At 35.2% G+C, this 19,974-nt stretch overlaps 1 protein-coding gene across 1 annotated transcript in view; it reads left to right on the top strand.

The window, feature by feature from the left end:
- Positions 1-19,095, top strand: part of KIF18A (kinesin family member 18A) — a 41,939-nt gene extending 22,844 nt beyond the window's left edge. The window contains exons 12-16 of the mRNA XM_086472271.1: positions 620-858; positions 13,655-14,138; positions 14,662-14,763; positions 17,162-17,268; positions 18,950-19,095. Of these exons, the coding sequence (XP_086328397.1) occupies positions 620-858; positions 13,655-14,138; positions 14,662-14,763; positions 17,162-17,268; positions 18,950-19,095 (1,078 nt within the window). The remainder of the gene's footprint in view (positions 1-619; positions 859-13,654; positions 14,139-14,661; positions 14,764-17,161; positions 17,269-18,949) is intronic.
- Positions 19,096-19,974: the final 879 nt, after the last annotated feature.

The following is a 19,974-nucleotide window of genomic DNA, read 5'->3' as shown; positions in this document are numbered from 1 at the left end:
GTTGCTTCTTTTTATGTACATATCCCTTTACCTGTTGCTTGAAGCTACTGTTTAGTCTTGCAACTGACTCCACAGTTAAGTTCTCGTGTTCAGGTAGAATTCCTAAACTTTGGTTGCTTCAGTTGATTTGCAGTTGTGTGGATCTTGGTGTGTATTCCATTCTTTATGTAAAGAGCCTAGTATCTCAATTTATTTGGACTAGGCTTCTAATAAGTTTCTATGCACATCAAGTTAAGATGTTCTTGATTTAAACCACAGTATTTGGTTTATAGTTCTCTTCATTTATCTGATACTTAATTTCAGAAAGTCGGAGCTCAAGGTATACTGGCTGTGTTTTTGTGGTATTTGAGGGACTGAAGATCTGGGATGCTGAGGAAAACCTGTACTTAATAAATGCTTAGAGTGAAATAGAGTATTTTCAAAAGGGAAAAATCACTCTAGTCTGGAATATTTTATCTATGTCTTGGTATTTCCCCAAAATAAATTACACAACAGAACTTGGTGGGGGCAGTGAGAGGGGCAAATATGCCCTTGTGTTCCTAATAGTGGCAGTGCTAGTAGTAAGGATCAGATTAGTTACGGTTTAGTCATACTCATCTTGCATCTTGTTGTTTTACAGAGTACTAAATACTTTGCTTCCGGTTCTTCGCAAGCAATACCTGACTCTGAAAGGAGCTGGCTTGACAAATAATTTAACTGAGGCTGAATTTGGGGAGGTTGAGCAACTGATTCAAAGACAAAAATCAGTAGTTTGGGCTGATCAGACTGTGGAAAAGAAACAAAATCAAAACGACGAACTAGAGATGTCATCTGTCTTGTCATTCCCACAGCTTGTGAACAGACCAAGCACCCCATGCTGTAAGTATAGAATTAGTTTGTTCTGGGTTGGAAATACCTTTGAATGTCCCCTGCAAAAGCTATATGTCATCCGTAAACACAGCGGATGCACACTTCTGCAAATGTTGAAGCCAAATGTAAAACTGAGCCTCAGACCCACTTTCTATAAATTATATACTATCCTTAATTTGGTATAGGAAATAAGTTTTCTTTTTCGATGGCTAAACACACTGTCCATGGACAATTCCCTCCTTCTCTTGTTGTAGCATACCCCATATATCAATGCTCCTAGATCCTATGAGTGTTGTTAATAATTCCATTTGAGTCTATCACAAGACACTGATGACGGAAAAGCAATCATAGTGTCAATAAGGATTATAATTCTGTTAAAGTGATTTGAAGTGTTTAGGCAGCTACTACAGTTTTGTGCAGTTTCAAGTAATAGCCTTGAGGGGGATGAAATTACAGGTTGACCTGGAATCAATTTAGTAGAATATTTTATAAGTTTCTTTTTCCAAGACTCAAAAGACTCACCATTTCTACCATGAAATTGACTGCTTTGTTGTATCTTGATGGCCCTGTTTTCTCCCCATAACTCTATGTAGCTGGCTTTTCTTCTTTAGCTGTAAAGTGAGGTGCCCTGGGGTGTATAGCCTGGGTAAAGGAGGATGAAAAATTCCTACAGAAGGTGCTGTTCTGAAGGATGCCAAGCAAAACCTCTGCCTGATAGTGCAGCTGCAGTTGCCAGTGCTTGTACCTTGTGCTCTGGAGAGGCAGCACTCAACACACTGGGGCTTCCCGATTATAGCTAATGATCCATAACATTGAAAAGCGTCCATAGGTAACAAGGGAAAAGCAGATAAATAACACCACCAGCGTCTCAAAAGCTGGTAGTCATGGCAGAGCATTGACCCCTGGAGCACTGAGAAATTAGTTCCTTGCTTCCTTTAGCTTTCTTCCTCTACACAGCTCACTCTGGGGTTGAGAATTATTCTGCCAAAACAGTTTATTGCCTCTATTCTCATTAAGTGAATATGTGATTTTTGGCATATGTTTCTGTTGCTGTTGATCATACCAGATAATTGATACCCAGTATTGCACTGTCTGCAGTGTAAAGGTCAGATTGTGTTGAGAGTGGGCTGGGGGTTTTTTGGGGGTGGGGGAGTGGTGTTGGATTGGTTTTAGTTTGAGTGGGTTTTTTGGTGTGGGTTTGGTTTTCTTTTCCAGGAGAAGGAAAAGAAGTTTGCAGACTTGCCTGCTGATCTTTCCTGTTCTGCTCATGCCAGTCAGGGATTCAGCAAGGCTGAAAGCAGGTGTTGCCTTGCCTGTTTTTCCTTCCTGCTTTGAGTGAGGGCAGTGGAGCTCAACAAGTTGCAGTACTCTTGCACTCTGCTCCATTCTCATTTCCCATATAGAAAGAAATTGGATATGGTCTTGGATTGCTGGCAGCCTTTTGGAAAATCGTGGCAGCGATAAGTAATTCTGTGGCACTGTGTTTGTTAGGAACCATGATTGCTACTGTCATATCATAATGGAAATACATTCTGCAGAGCTTTATGAAAGGCATTAAAATAAGTTAGTGATTTTCTTTCTTGGTTTACCTCTATTTTAAAAACAAAAAATACAGGTTTTTAAAACTGATTTTTCTAGTCTGTTCATTCTGTCATGGCAAAGCAGATGAGTGACAGGTTTGGTGGTGGGGGTTGTTTCCTGTCATAACTCATCTGAGAATTTAAATACTGTACCATTTTATTTTCAGTGCTAGAACACTGGAATCTTAAGTGCTAGCAGTTCTGACTGCAAAGATCACCCCATTCTTATTTCAAATCATGTTTCACGTGTATATGTATGTATATGCATATATATCGCCTATATTTTTGTTTATAATTTAGACTGTGATTATCTGCATGAAACTTGTAATTTATTATATTAAAAAACCCAATCCCCTAAAAAATGGTATTTATGACGTGTTAAGATTGGGTTTGTGGAAGTATAAGTCTGTGACTGAAGAAGAAAAGAAATACAGACTTGTCTAAACCACTTATAAAATAAGACTTTAAGACTTGCAGGCAATGAGGTTTTCACTTGGAGATTGATATTGTGTATGTGCAAGACAAATATGAAGCTATGCTCCTAGCTGGTTCTTATTTTAGATCATAGGCATATTTTTAATATTCTGTTTTCCTTTTAGAGGGACACTTTTTTCCTGAATAGATAGGGAGGTGTACCCAAATACAGATCCAGTAAACCGTATGATATACTTCGTAACTAAATATTGATTGTAGAGATTCTGTCTTGTCATTTGTGGGTTACTGTTGTGAATTTTAATTCCTGACACTAGTAAGCTTCATTAATGTTCTATTTCTGTTCCGTCTTTCTTGAAGTGTCTGTGTTGTAAGAGGCCAGATCTGTTCTTACTGAAATTAACACTAAAATGACTGTTGTTTAAAATGCACATGAACTTTTAAGGCATAAACTCCGTTAGAAAAAATAGACATGATTGAGAGGTTGTCTTGAAAGTCTTATATGGAGGTTTTCCAATTATTCTCTTGTTCTAAATGTTGTTGAACTGTATGTTCACTGACGTAAATGAACACTATATTTTTCAGTTCAGATAGACTTTTTTTCAGCTGTAAATGGTGTCTTTGCCTGAAGATGTCCATAGAAATCTTTTGTGCTATTTTTAGCTTTCTTTACTTGTTGTTCTTTGGAAAAGGAAATAGGAGTCATTACTTTCGCTCCTTTTCCCCCTCTTATTAGATGCAGGAGAAAACATGGTAGAAACAACTGTCTTCCAAATTTTGTAACCTTTACAGGAAAGGTTATGATAATTTCTAACAAGGCACTTCTCAGGGTTTTTTTTTTATGCTCTTCATCTGATTGTGTGCTCTTTCCGTTTGCTTTCAGAATTGTTGTATAAATGTGTTAACTTTAGCAGATGTTGCCAGGACTTTTTTCCAAATTACTTGAAGATTTTTAATCTTCGTGAAGAATCTGCCTCTGAGCTACCAAAAATAAGTTTTCTTCAGCTTTGTTTCATCAATACAGCTTGTTAGTATAAGACTTACTGTTTGGTAGATAGCCATTGTTTTACAAAAATTTCTAAACCTAAGTCACTGTACAGAATAAGACACATGGCTACTATGTACTGAAGTACTGGGAACTTGACATTTGAATTTAAAATTGAGTTGGAATTGAATTGAGAATTGGCTTTGCATACTGGAAGATGTTAAAATAAAGTCCTAAAAAAGATTAATTGGACATTCAGTTATTTAATTTTAAAATTATGAGATAACAAGTAAACATGAACAGTAGCAGCTCTGCTCAGAAAAAATAAACTCTTTTCAAACAGTATTTTTACAGTATCACTTTAAACTTAATGTATCCTTGTCTAATACTACTGGTGTTGACACAGTTTCTGTACATCTTGGGAGGAGGGGTGGAAAAAAGTAGTCCGCTTACCAGTGCTTTAAAATTTTTTCTGTTGAGCACAAAATAAATGCAATGAAATAGCTGCTCTTCAGTGGTTTAAATTCACATTTAATATATGTTGAACTATTAGCTGATATTAAGTTATGGAAATGCATTTTTCTTGTGCAGAGTGTGTATAACAAACTATTAAGAAAAAAAAAACATACATCGGAAAAAATACATTGTCATGGGAAAATGAAGTAGTACAAGGGCAACATCCCAATCAGAAATAGGAAGGATGTAGTAATTTCTTTTTTCCTTTAAAGATGAAATAAATTATTCAAGAATCCAATTCCTTCTCCCTAAAGTCATCTTAGAAGTATGCTTGGCAAATGTTAGCAAGAGCTGACCTAAGAACTTAGTGAACAAATAAAGAGGAAGATTTATACAGATCTCCTCACACCTTTGGCGCATTGGTATTTTATGATTTATAATTTGTTCAAGATGTTGGGAAGGAAATAGTGGTTTGCACCAAGATGGGAAAAAAAAATTAGCCACTTGCTACACAGTGGTCGTTATTCCTTGTATAAAACCCCATATTTCACATGTAACGTAACTGCACAGACTTCAACTTGTTGAGCAGGAAAGAGCAATGCAGTTCATTTCTTATGGTTTGATTCTTATTTTTCATCTTATAAGTTGGGAGGCGTAATTTTTTGAAACCTCCCATCTAATATAAGTATGTCACCTTGTGTTAGTGTCTCAGAAGTTTCTTTTCTAAACGATCTATAGGAGAGGGTAGAAATGTTAGTTGGTGGCAATGCAATGTTTCTTTTCTATGAAGCGGAAGTCTAGAGCATCTTAGAGGAAGTGTGTGTGCTAGGTCTGATGGTAACAAATGCCATGTATTGCATTTGAACCTGTGGTAACACATTCGAAAGAACATTTTTTGAGATAAAAATCCCTCTGAGAAATGAGATGTTATTCGTGTAGAAAACAGTAAGATTTATGAGGAAAATATAAGCTTCCACTAAAGAGGAATTTATGAAGTTAATTACATATCTTGATGAACTCAAAAGTATTTAAGGATACATGCAGTATCCATGCGTTATCCATGTTTGAAAATTTCAAGTTCATTAACAAACTAAAACTTTCTGTTCAGTCACTATGTGTTTAAAATGGTAGTGATGCAGAAAAACATCTGTACTTAGAGACTGCTGAATTCTGCATATCATAAAACATGAGGCAATAATCATTGCCGGAACTTTTTAACTGTACCCTTCTGCTGGCAGTCCTTTTAGAGAGAACTGTGATGTTGGTCAAATGCAAATAAATTTTTATTGAGTGTTTTCAAATAAAAATTGAAGTGCTTTATGTCACATAAATAACTCTTCTGTTTATAAGCACTGTCCCCAAAAGGCCGAAGCTGCTAAATCCTTTCTGTAGAATAAGAAAAGCCGTAAAAGCACGGTCTTAACTTTTCATGGCTTCTTTGGAATTAACAACGTTCCACTAGCTGATCCTGAAGAAGGGAGTCCAACTAACAATTGATGTGGAAAAAGAATCTGAAAAGCATAAAGGGAAGGATAGCAAAGGTGAAAGGGTAGGGATATTTATTCCAGTTTATGTTGGAAGTCTCCTAAAGAAGGAGGTTTTGAAAAATATATTCCAAATGTGCTTACTTTATTGTACGAAGTGGTTTTGTTATTGCTTTGTTATAAGATCCTTCTTTCTATCAGGAGTTTCAAAATATCGAAGAATTTCAGCTGAATTCCAGTAACACATAAATCTTTGTTTCTAATGAAGACTTCTTCCTTGGAAAGGGTCTCCTGTGTGTTAATATAAAGACATAGTGGGAGATGCAAAGATAAAGATACTCTCTGGCCATTCATTTGACATCTGCTTCTATGATCAAATTATCAAGATAGTCAGTTCTTGTGCTTAAAAACTCTGATTTTTAGAGAAAGCTAGTTAAAGCTCATAAGCTTTGCCGAAGCACATGTAGCACATAACTACAGAAACAGACCTCTCCCTATCTTGTTTCGCCTTTACAAACAAGGTTTCCTTTGAAGCCTTTAAACACCTTCTGTAAAATATCTTGCTCGGAGTCAGAGATGTATGTTACTGGCTGACAGTTAATCAGCAACCTTGTCCAACCAAGTAATGTTGCTTAGTCATCTGCATCTACAGTAGCACTACCACAGGTACCAGAGGGAGCTCTCAGAAAATGCACAATTGGTCCTCAACAAATGTCCCTTGCTCTTCTGGTTTGTTTAGACAGTGCCTTATTAATGCAGCTGTGCATGACAACTAACTGGTCTAACGAACAACTATGCTAACGTGCTCTACGTGTTATGATTCAAAAAGTGTTTTGTGAAGAACTTGTCAGAGTGTCTGAATCTTACATTTCTGATTGTGCTTATTTGTTGTGGTTTTTCTTCCACCACCACTTCAAGATTTTTAAAATGAAATTAAGTACCCTCAAATTTAATCTAAACATTGGAATTCTTTTTTTTAATTTCAAGTTGTTCAAGTAAAAATAATTTTAAAATATTTACACATTAATTTATCCAGCTGAGTGTATTCACATTATACTTTTAAAAAGATTATTTTTTCTTGGTAATGTAATTATTGTTTCTTAAAATATGACTGAAAACATTATTTTCAGAACCTCTAGTCTTGCTCACTTTGATTATGAAGCCTTAACATGGGGTTTAACATGTCTTAGCCCTACTTTCTACTCTATATTAATAGGGAAGATTATTTTTTTTAGACAGTTGCTTCATCAATGTATACTCGTATTTTTAAGTGTCCGCCCATACTGGCTATTTATTCTGAGCTTAATGAATTCTTGTTTTCTAGAGGAAATGCTGATTTTCCACTATCATTTTTGTTTGCAAATATGTTAGAGTAAGCTTGTGTATGCTTCATGAAACCATAAATGTGCAGCCTCATGAAAAACTCAACTATTTGTATCAAGTAAAACTTATGGAAACATAAGTTCATTTAAAAATGTATTCAGGCCCCTGTTCTTGGGTATTGGTTAATGGAGAGCCATACAGTATTCATAGAGTATGGACTGATGGGTGGAGAGCTCTGACTGGTATTTGCAAGTATTTCTGTGAATGGGAAAGTTCTTGGCATTGTTTCAGGCATCCCATTTCCGGAAGCCTTACTGTACATTACCATCAAGAGAATGGAATTGATTTACAGGAAAAAAAAAAAGGGCATCCATTACCTCCCCTTGTCACAAACATCCGAAAGTAAAGTCAATTTATTATTTTGTGTGGCAGGAAAAATTGAGGTGTAGTTGTACGTAGTAAAAGACTTGATTAAAAGTAGGAAAAGCGTGTGTCTTGTATAGAGGAAAAATTTCTTTTATATTGAGCAGATTTTTCACACTGTCCTACATGACATGAAGTATTTTTTCTCTCATGCTGTGTAAAATAGTACACCTGACGACTGGGACTCAGAAGAACGCGGCCTGGATTTTAGCCTTTTTCAGTTCACAGCTGTTGTTTGTGAAACTGGCCATCACAGTGATGCCTTTGGGTCACACAAATATTAAATAATTGAAATGCATTCACTAGACCTCATTTGCAATTTGGAATTCCATGAGTCAGTTGTAAAAAGAATGAAAATGTATGATTAGTATTGTAATTGGATCAATCATTGGTAGCCCAGAAATGTTTATTGAAATGAATACATTAATATTTGATATCGTTTTAGCAGAACAACCTGGTAGGCTTAATTTAGCACAGTTTCCAGAAATAATCCCCTTATGCATGTATTAACGTGAGTTCCAGAAGAAAAGTCTTGGCCATTATTTTGTCCCAAATGTCAATCAGAACTAACCCAATTCGTCAGAGGTGTTTTGTCATGAACTCTACTCACTTTCGCTGTGACTCATGTTTCACAAATACTGAGTTCTGCTTTTCATATTAACTCACAAGGCTGTAAATACCGAATGTTGCTATGATTCTCTCCTGATAAATCAGTTCTTCTGAGTAGTCTTTGGGACAGATAATCCAACAAACTAATGATCAGACCCACCGCATACTTTTTGATGGGGGGATGTGGTGGGTCAGTGGTGGGTGACTTTTATTTTTAATTTTCGAGTTAATCTAAGAAAAAAAAATACCTAAAAAAATTCTGTCAATAGCCTTTTATAGAGTCGAATTCTATACAGCCTAGAATTAAATATTAGCAAATATGTGTATTTGTATAATTCTGTATATTATATTTGGGATAATGCTTATTTTTAAAGAGAGCATTGTAGCTGAAAGCACTAGCTAAGGAAAGACAACTTACAAATTTTTCTTCTAAGCTACTCCATCAGGTTAACTGCGGCTGTTTCTGTAGAGTGTATAGTGATTCATTTTTGTATATGGAATAAAAAGTAAACTTAATATCACTGAATCATAGCGATCATTCTGATGTAAAAGATTGAACTGGCCATGAAATGTGAAGCAAATGCAAACCATAAACATTATAATTTCCCTGCCTTATTATGGAACAGGTTTGGAGGTTTTCTTTAGAGTTGGAATGTGTTGTTTATCTTTCAGTAAAAGTAATGACAACACTTAATGATTAGCAGTAGATGTCCACTCAGGAACTATTCAGATTTGTTGTTTAAGAAGATAGCTATACTTGGCTCCACTGCTGTGTCATCTTCAGTACCCTGTATTAGTAGTTCCCAGTAACACGCTCCTAAGACAGACAACAATAACAGGACAAATCTAGAGTTCCAATGCAATGGGAAATCCCATGGAACCAATCAAATGTTTGTCAAATCTGTACTTTGTAACCCGTTTACACTTACGGGATTTGCTACAGCGTGCTGCAGTGAGTGCAGCGGTATAATTATTCTGTGGGAGGTAAGTGTTGCTCTTAGTGTTAAAATTAGTATGTGATGTGAATGGGGTATCTACTGTTTGTTACTGCAAGAAATAAAATAATTCCTTATTAACCTCATCTGTGATATTTTATTAATGTATTATATATTACCCCAGTTGTTCCTAACTAGGAAAGTACCATTGTCTCAATTTTCTGTGTTGACCCATTGGAATATTTAGGCAGTAAGATAAAGCATGTGCTATAACATATACATACATCCCACCTACAAGAACTCAACAGTATCATGTTAAAACTGAGCATCCTGGGAGAAAGTATTGCCTAAAATTGTCATACAACTACTTTGGGTTTAGTAGGCGTTACCTGCTATGAAATTAATGTCTCTTCTGTGTTGCTTTAATACTGGAAGTTCATATTTGCTGCTTAAAACATTTAAGTCCTTTGTCCTGGAGCTTTTTCCCTTCTTGAATAGGATTTAGGGGAATTAGTTCTCCATATTTTGGCTGTCCCATTGCAATAAAAGCCATGCAGTGATGGATGACCACATTTGCTAAAATTGTTGCTGAAATATTCAGTGCTTGTTTAGACAAAATTACACTAAAATTGTATGAATGTAGTATTCAGGAAAGACAAGGTATGGTGTTTTAGTTTGAGGCCTTTGTGTCAGCTTGTGGTACTACATTTTCTCTTTAAGTAATAGTATTCATATATATGAATCTAAGTTTGGCTCTGAATATTAATGTTTTTAATAATATTGACTAGCATTTGAAGTATTTGAAAATAGGTTCCTGAAAAAAAAAGAAATAATGACTTATTTTTTTTAGGGAGAAACACTTTTGATGTGATAGTTTGAAGTGAACTTAAAATCTATAGGAGTAGTGGTTTTATTTAAACTTTTCAATGGCAGCTATTAAGGTCACCTGCAAAACTTAGCAACTGGCTTCAGTATGCTGCTTCCTTATTAAGACAAATAAAACCACTGGCAAACTTTTATTTTGTGGGTTTAAATGTTTTTCTTGCTGTATTTGTTTACTTTGGGTCATAACTGTTTGGAGCTATATACTGTATAACAGCAAGCTACCATGGAATTGGGGTGTTGGGGTTGGATTTTCTTGTCACATCAGATTTGGTTTATGTTATTTAGAGAGACCAAGTTGAATATGATGTTGCTGGTGATGTTTTCGTTTAGTTTGTTGTTTACTGTGTTAGCAGCAACTTAATGCTTTCACAAAAAGCTGTGAGAAGGGACACTTCTTGAATAATTTATATGCTTTCCAATACTTAACTGGCAAGAAAAGCTAGGGTTTTTTAACTTCATTTAACAATGAGTTTCATTCCAGAAATAGATAGATTTTAAAAATAGGTCTGGGTTTTTACTAGTGGCTTATTTGCCCTATATAGAATTGCTGCGACTGTCTTTTTATTAATTTACTTATATTACAGTATGAAATACTGTTTATTATCATTAAATTCAACAAATTATTAATGCTGGCAATACTTTTGTGTTACTTACCTATTTAGTTCATGTTTTAAATGCTTGCATTTACAGTTAATTTAAAAATCCTTCCAGTATTTAGTCCTGGAGAAGCTTTAAAACTTGGCACTTGTGCCAAAATATTTCTCCCGACTCCCTAGTAAATTTAGGACATTAGCGAAACCTCAGTGTCTTTACAGTAAGCAAACTTTCTGTAACAGGAACCTCCCTGTCCTAGTTTAACAACAGGCAAATAGAATTCTAACCATTATTTTTCCCAAAACACACATTTTCAGATGCATATAAGCAGCAGGAAAAACTGCTAAATTAATATTTTTAAATGTATCCTGAAATGTTTAGTGGATAGTTGTTTCAAACAGTTAGCTAAAGCTTTCTCTTGTATGTAAGAATACAAACTGTCAAAAGAAAATTTAAAGGACAGGTTTTTTTAAAACTCAGTTTTTGATTGTGATGACTAGAATATTTTTTTGTTGAAAGAAATGTTAGTCATTTACATAGAAGAATAATATTGTACTCATGAAACCAAAATTAAAGAACAAGTGTGTTAATGAAGCAGGGCATTGTTGACAGTGTCACAGAGTACATACTGAAAATGGTTCAAAAATAAGTTTCTTGCTTGTTACCAACAAAAGTCTTGAAGAAAAATGTCTTAACCAAAGTAGGCTTATATTATTTCTGGTGGAGGTAAAAATTATTTGGGGAACACAAAGGCCCTCTTCTACTACCCCTTTCATTTCACTGCTCATGGAGAATATTCTGAATTAGCTTGATGTTTAGATTACAATCAAGCTACTGTATCTCAACAACCTACTGCACTTCACCCCATGAATGCTGACCATAAATTAGACTAAGATTATGTATGAGAAAATAATATATTTTGCATTTTAACAAAAAAATCCTTTACGTATATATAGTGAGGTGAACTGTACATGGGCACACACACACAAATTCACCATTCAGTTGTTTCACGTCCAGTAGTCCTCTCAGGCCTGAGTTTTCAGGGTTTGTGTTTCTTCAAAGCTGAAACCAGCATAATAGAATTATAAATGTTCGTGTAGTTGTCCAGGCATCTTCTCCTATGAGCAGTTCACCTTAAATTAACCTGCTTTTATTGTTTATGCATTGTTGGGTAAGATGTTGCATATTTGTGGAACCGTAGCATTTTAAACATTGTTCTTTCTGAAACTGAGCCCTTGAGTGAGAAATAAATGTTTGCTTTGGGTTTTTCAATCATTTCATTATTGAATTAAGTTCTGGCGACATAGGATAGGTTTGTGGCCTATATTTAGCATCTGATTTTCTTGCTACTTGTACACACTTTGTTACCTATTTCATTTTCCCAGAACAGGTCTAGGTCTCATGGTAGTCTTTTAAATCCTTTTCCTGTCTCCTCATGTCTCTAATTTGTATTTTCTAATTGGGCATCATCTCATGTAGCAGGGCATGAGGAATCCCATCATATGGTATGTCTAGGTCTGAAGTGTGTACAAAAAAACTGGTGCTGACATCATCCTTTGACGGCTTTCCTTCAGTGAGACTCGCATTTGGGCCTTTTCCCCAAGACATCTGATTTCTGAGGTTACTTGGGGAACTGGCATTCTTAAAGCTTCTGGCCTGTGGCAAATTGGGTTGCAACTGGGTAATAAGGTCAAAATTACATGGGGTCTGAGAGTGGTAAACAGTGACAGAAAGTACTACAGTCGTTTAAGGTTTGCTTTTGTAGGAAATCAGGCTCAGGGGAGAGAGGTGTGGAATAATGCAATATGTGTTTTTAATCGATTTTCCTTCTCTTCCACGAATTTTTATGGAATGCCTAAAAATGCTGTTAAGTGTTAACACGCAATAAAGAACTAAAGCAGCATTCAGACTTAGGAGTTCGAACTAACTTCCTTACTCTGAGGCAAAAATAGTATGGAATTTTAGAAGAAACAAATGCTTATCAGCACTGTTACGTGAATACCATAGTTAATTCCTTAGTAACTTGCAGCAATTTAAAAAGCAGGAGCTCTTTTTACAGTCTAGTTGCTCATAGGAATGGTGTATGGGGAGGTATGATGCTGTGGCTACCAGCTGAAGTGCGGCCAATCCATAGACATTTTAAGGATAGTAGTCTTCATTTCTCAAATTTGCACTGGAAGTTAAATATAGAAGCACTTGGGGTTTGGACAGCCCTCTCCTACCCCTGATTTGTTTACCAAAAAAAATATATTTTTTTATTAACTACTTAAGTTGCTACTAGCTTAGTCATTTGAACAGTGATCTGTGTCTTAAAATTATTTTCCTTTATTGAACACTTGAATAAAAGAAAGGCCTTTACACTCTTACTTCTGAGATTGCCTTCATTACTACCTGCTTGCAAACAAAAATATTATGACACTTCTAAAAAATAAATTAGTATAAATCAGGATGAATGGGAATGGCCAATTACTACTGCATTGCTTGCTTTGTTATTTTTAAGGCTGGGGTTTTTAGTAAAGAGCTTTTTTCCAGATTTGATATATTGAAATGACAGGATCCAAGTCACTTTTCTTTCCACTTTTCCAAAAGACTACTTTCTTACTTGCAATGTCAAAGAATTGTCCCTCTAAGTGATTCTATGTCCCTACTTTTACAACAGTCCCTTTCATTCTACTGCATGGTACGTACTAGGGAAAAAATGGCTGTCATTAGGAGGCAGCTGTAATTACTGTGATGGTACCATCTTAAATAAAGAGTTGCGTTATAATACAATCATTTTCAGTACTGTTACTCTTGCATTCCCTGTTGTCATGGGTCATATTTTATTTGTGATTACTCATAATATCTCTGGGATTAACTATATCCACCTATGCATGTTTATAATACTTTGAGTGCTACAGAAGAAATGGTACCATCTGGACAATGCTGCAATAGAAATAATTTCAGTTATTTGACCAAATAAATAGGTAAATGAAATTAGTAGTATTTGTAATCATTTCTGCTAATAAACATATTTAAGCACGCAAGAGGAGGGAAAAAGCAAGATTTAGGTAGTAAATATAGATGGTTGTGCTAATTATTGTTGCCTATGTTGTGCAGGTACAACTTCTGCTACACAGTCACAAGAAATTAATAAAAATACACCACAAGAAGTAGGAAATGAAGTACCAGCACAGAAAAAACCTAGGCGGAAGCTAATAGACTCTCCAGTCACAGCTCAAAGTCCTGCTGCACCCAAGCACTCCAGTCTTTGTCATTTGGAGGATTCTCTTACCAAGGAGGTCCGCCCTATTGTGTATACCCCACAATTTTGGAGAAAGCCTGAACAGAGCTACTGTACACAGACTGTGGTAAAGAAAACTTTACACCTTGCAGGCCTTCAGGAAGCCAATGCATGTAATACAGATATGCCAGTGAAAAAGGCAAATATTATGGACTCTACATGTGACATAATCCCAGAGTGTGATGAAGCTGTCATGGACTCAACAGTCATTCTCTATAAAGAGGCAGGTGAAACGAATGAAACATCTATGGACTCATCTGCGAAGGTGTCACAGCCATGCAGCAATACCGCTCTGCAAAGGTACCTTCTGTTTATACGGACAAGGAATATTACCCGAACAGTGCTGTTTATCTTCATAGCTGGGTTTTTCCACTGATGTCAATTTTGTTTGTAAACCCAACATTTTGAAAATCAAACCCTCAATTTCAATCGGCATCAGATTCAGTTCTGCCATTATTTGAAATTAGTGGTGTGTTAATGACAACAGATGAAGTTGAAAGCTTATCCTGTTTTAAAAGATGTGTACCAAAAAGAAAATACAGCACTCTTGAAATTTTTTTGTGGTGCCTCAAGCAAGTTACTTTCTCTAAGCCTTATTTTTTCTGTCTGTAAAATGGATGCCTTAACCACGTTGACATTGAGACATGCCATTGTTAAAGCTGCCGAGTATGTGTGAAGTCCTGCGAAGCTGCCTTAAGTAAAATTACTGAAATGAATTTCTAGTAATGTTTTTGGATTAACATATATTTATTTACAGTTAAGAACAATTTCATTTGACTTTTCCCAGAATAGATTTTACAAAAATATAATTCTTTGGTTTCAGGTTTGGTGTCCCTTTAAAAAACAAAAATCCTGCTTCAGTACTTAGGAAGCCCTCATATATGGCAATGACTTCTGCTGCGGAGGGAAAAAGAAAGATATTAAGGTAAGATTAAACCAACTCTTCTATACAAATGAGTTTGTATTAATTTCTTAAGTTCTCACTTCAGTTCCAGTATATTTCAAATCTGAAAACCTCTTACACAAGTCATCTGGACCTAGGCATGAGATGTTCTGACTCAAATACGTTTGACAATTCAATTAATTTTTTTTTTGCCAGGTAAGTTGAGTAGAACTCTTTTCTACTCTTGGTGTAGGAATTTCTGTTGTTTAACAAGTACAGACTGACATTGTGTCTTCCGTATCTGCCGTCTACTCAACATAGCAAGATGACACACAAGTCTGAAAAGACCGATTCCATCATCAATTAAAAATCTAATTTGTTTGAAAATGTTATGCCTTTGCTAGAACACATTAGAAACTATCAAAATAGAAAATGGAAAAAAAAGCTTAACAATATTTGTGGCCAGTGCCTTTTGTTTTCTGATAATTCATTTCCAGTCACAGTTATTATGACTTCATTCTTGTGGTCCGCTCTGGGAAGAACTCTGCATTTTGTCACTTCTGTTTCATGACCATGAAAGAGGCTTGCAAGTAGGAGTAGCAGAAAAGCTGAAACTGAATAGCTAAGTGGAACTGTACTTTTTTGTTTGTTTATATTAATGTATTTAAGGATTAGCTGTTAGGTCAGTACTAATGAAACAGCGCTTTTTTTTCCTATTTTTTTCTTTTTCCAAAAAGAATAGAAAGTCTTCTTACATCACAGATTTACTGGATTCAGTTTCACGTTCCTGTTCTAATATTATTAATTATGGTTATAAACTGTTCTACTAGGATTGTGCTAGGATGAGAAGAGGCCCATCTCACATTTTCAATTTTTTAAATAGTTGATTATGAATTGAGCAGAATAAATTACCTGCTCTCTGAAACTGAGCTAGAGTTCTAGATTCACTTTAGGGAGAGGTATGGGAACTTTTGGAGCCTGATTTATCTGAAGGTAAATGTTCAAAGACAGACCTTAGGAGTATTTTTTTTGTAATAACTGTGTAATGATATTCAAACTTTATATATGCTTATCCCTTCCCAAAAAACTAGCTCTTTCTGCTCTTTTATCTTATTCCGTCTGTGTCTCAAACATATATTTCCCAGTTTCCAAGTTAGAATAACGCTACAGAAAAATTCCACAGCTTTCACTTCTTTTTTGAGGATTATTTATTCTGCCTCACTGTAAACTGTCTGTAAACTAAAATTCTTTGTGGCTTTGTCTATTAGTTGGTGATGAAGGGGAGGAGTGAAAGCTTATTTGTGAAGGAGGAAAGGAATATACTTTTCAGATACTGCCTCCTTTCCTTTCTCTTTACTTTCCCTCCCTTTTTTCTCTCCTATGCTTTCCCTGTTTGAAGTACTTCACTCCAGTGATTCATCTCCAACTAACATTAGAAGAAAAAATACAAATTTCAGGCATATTTTCTAAATGGGAAATATAATGTGAAACAGTCGTTTGCTAGGACAAGGGATAAAGAGACAAGTCAGTCATAATACAGAGGCTGCTTTTCTAAGTAGCATTACATTCTTACCGGCATAAGTTCTCTTCCAAAAAGCACGCGTGCATAGATCTTAGGCTTGGCACAAGGCAGGTCTTAATCTTTACTGCTGGCTATGTATTTTCATTTAGGCAGAAAGTTATTAAGAAAACTAGTGTAAGTTAGGGGACTATAAAGCGGGAATAATACAATATCCTTAGAGGAACAGGAAAAGCATAGAAACTTGGGACAAATAGAATTAGCTTGTTTATGAGGCTGTCTTACAGAGTGGAACCAGGGAAGTTAGCAAGGCAAGTGTAAAAGGGTGAGATCAGATAGGTTCATAATTTTACCTGTAGATCTTAAGTCCGTCATGTAAAAGGCTGTAAAATATAGAGGTTTTGTCTTAATGTATTTGAAGCTATAACAGCTTTCTTGTAGCTTAGCTCAAAAGTATTGTCTGCTATGAAGCCACCCCCTCCAACTGTGTTGGAGGCTGTAGAAAAATTATTGTAGCAATAAAAGATTTGATTTGTTCAACAAGCACAGCCTGGTCATTTCAAGGATCTTGTACATGAATTAAGATTATTTCTTAATATAATGTGTGTGCAATGACCATTAAACTGGCTTCTGTGATTTCCAAAAAAACTGTGGCATATTGGTCTGTGATGTAACGGAAGTGACCACATTAGTTCTTATTTTCACAGTTGAAACATTCCTGTTAATTTTTAAAAAGGAAAAAGGGGAATAGTACCCATATGTATACATCATAAATACGTTAGTTTATTGTTTGCATTCCGTTATGAGCTACCAATGCTGGATAATATCATTTGATGTATTTCTACGTTGCATGGCCTAAACTCCAATAATGTAGCTTAATCACTTTACTGAAAACAAACTCTTTCCTGGCTATTTTTCCAGTTCTACATCAAACACTGGGTTAAGCAGCCGACAAGACCCCGTTTCTGCAAAACACGGCCGATACGAAATCTTAAGCCATAGACCTTTGAGAGTACCTAAAGTGGCAGGTAAGTGTCAGAATTCCGACGTATGACTCTGTGCTGGTAACGGTGCTTGTACAGGAGGTCCAAAATTAAGGTTGATACTCAAGGTTTTGTCAATTCAACAATATGTGTTGCTGTGATCAGTACACTAAGCCGTCGGTTTGAATACTATATCCATTGATTAAAACAAATAATCTGAATGTCTAACCCTTTGTCTAGATGGTGTGTAATCAAAACTCATCATTACTACAGACCTGTTGGGAAAACCTTTTCCCAGGAGTTAAGGTCTTCCACCCGAAGATGTTTGGGTACTCTTTGAGAAATTTGGTGCACTTCATTAATAAATTTTTCTTTGTCTAGAGTGGTTTATCAAAAAATAAAATCCTATAATAATTTCCATGCCTGTTTTTAACTGCTTGCTTTGCTTTATAATGCCACACTGATTTGTTTTTATAGATAGGTTTTTTTCAGAGATTTATTACTTAAACCTTGAGGCTATTTTGGGCAAACACCATAGCCAAGGAAAAATTATTTTAAAATAATATTTAGAAATTATTTTGCTTCAAACTGATTGCTGAGGTAGATGAATTTTTACTGTAACAAAATCAGTTAAAAATAGTATTTTCAGTAGATGTGCACGAAGGTGTTTTGTTCACAACTTTCCAAAAACCTCTGCCTTAGGGCGTGGCACCAAGTTGCTTGGTACCTGCAGTAGATTTTAATGTACTGAATCCTTACAGTTTTGCTTTTATCTCTACCCACTTGTCTACTTTTCCTCTTTGTCTTCAGAAATACACTTAATAATCTTTCTTAAAGCAACTTCTTGGGGAGTTTAGAGGAGATGAAAAATTGTTAAAAGTTTTAGCCTGCTGTTCTTAGGAAATAGTCCGATCATGTAGCTTTCCTCGGTGGCACAGGCAGTAAGCCAATTTTACAGGAATTATGTGTGTTTATATAAGAACTGATGTGAGGGAGCACGTACATATGAATATGTATTATTCTCCATTCATGAGAAATGTTGAAGTTCTATTACAATAAACTTTCTGGAAAGTGTAAAACTGAGGCTAAATATTGTCAAACTAATGCTTGTTTTGCCGAAGTGCATACACAGTTACGTCAGTGTCACTTTCGACCACCAAAGACTGTGTTGCAAAGTTATCAAAGTCAATCACTACTCTGGTATTAAGAAATTATGTAATGAAGCATCACATTCTGAAACAGAGAATAGATTTTTGATTCTCCAAAGTTTATCTGTATATAAAATACATTTTCTTTTCAAAAGCGTGCATTACAGGAGAAGAATGAAATATGACCTAATCCTTAAGAGGTATTGCTGCTTTTGGATTAAATAGACAAAACTTTCTCTAATGACATAGTTTTCACTTTTCAATACTGTTGTATAATAATAAAGATTAATAAAGTTTTCACATATTTCTACGTTTTTATGTAAAGCACTGCCTTTTCAATAGCATCTTGTGTCAATTGAGGGTCTAATCATTGGCCTTTCTAGGCAATTAGCACAGCAGATGACTGAGCTGAGTGTGATTACATTTTTGCATATCAAAATTAGGCTGTCAATAGGGACGAGAAATATTTGTGAAAATTCCTAAATGTGCTCCGAAAAGGAGGTCCAGGTAGGCTAAATTCTGCTTACGTTTATTGAATGAGCGCTTCCTATTTGTAATAACATTTCTTTCTTCACTAGGAATTAAAACAGGGAGCCAGAAGCAAGAACAGCATGTGTCAAGAAGCCTAGTCGGAGGCCTTTCTGAAGAAAGCGTAGCATTGGATGTTAAATCAAGGACATCAAAAAACATTTTATTTCAAGTTTATAAGAAAAATAGGATTTAGTTCTGAGTTCATCCATATTTCAAGCAGGACTGATAGACAGCGAATGAGAACAGGATGACTTTTGTTTTCCTCTTGTGAATAGTTTTGTGTTAAAGATATCTCTCTCAGTAATGCATTATTTCAGAAAGAACCACTTTTGGAAATACAAGGATTTTGTTAAATTCTAAAAGAAAATAAGTTCTGGTTTTGTCTCCTGATAGAGCTTACAAATGCCTTTTCTGTATTAACAAATGAATAAGAAATTTCGTTTGGACTTGGGAGTGGAGAAGTGCACAGTATACCTTTTGACATAATCTTTGTGAGCATTTCCCTGTGTTTGACTAATAGATTAATACTTCAGACAATGCAAGTCTTAAAGGGGATCAGTGATGCTGTAATGTTTAGATGCTACTTTAAATTGCTTACCTACAGTCAGTCTTAATTTTCTAATGAGTATTTTATGATACAAAAGTTAGAAAAATTGTTTTGACCTGCTAAGTTATTTTCACAGAAACTTCCTAATGTTAAAATTTTTTTCCTCTGGAAGTCAAACATGTTAATATTAAAACACATTCATGTTTAGCATTAGGATGCGTTTATTCTTAGATATATTATCATGGATAGATACTGGTAGTAATAGTAGTCTCCTGGTAGTACCAGGAGACAGAAAAATATTTACAAAAAGTGTTTTTAAGGAAGTATTTTATCTAAACTTTTTAGCCTTTCTATTTTTAGTCTGTAACTTGGTTGTAAATGTTCCTGTCTTGTTTTTTAGCTTTTTGATTCAGTTGTAAATAGGATCTTTATATTAATTACTTTGAATAAATTCTTTGTTTTAATGAGAGCAGTATGATGTGAATTGAACTACTAGAAACAAAATGTACTTTTGCCTCTTCTTCT

Source organism: Leptosomus discolor, chromosome 12, assembly GCF_034619465.1.
Source record: "Leptosomus discolor isolate bLepDis1 chromosome 12, bLepDis1.hap2, whole genome shotgun sequence".
NCBI classification, from domain to species: domain Eukaryota; kingdom Metazoa; phylum Chordata; class Aves; order Leptosomiformes; family Leptosomidae; genus Leptosomus; species Leptosomus discolor.
The sequence above is the reverse complement of the archived record's forward strand: the minus strand, read 5'-3'. Positions and strand labels throughout refer to the sequence as shown.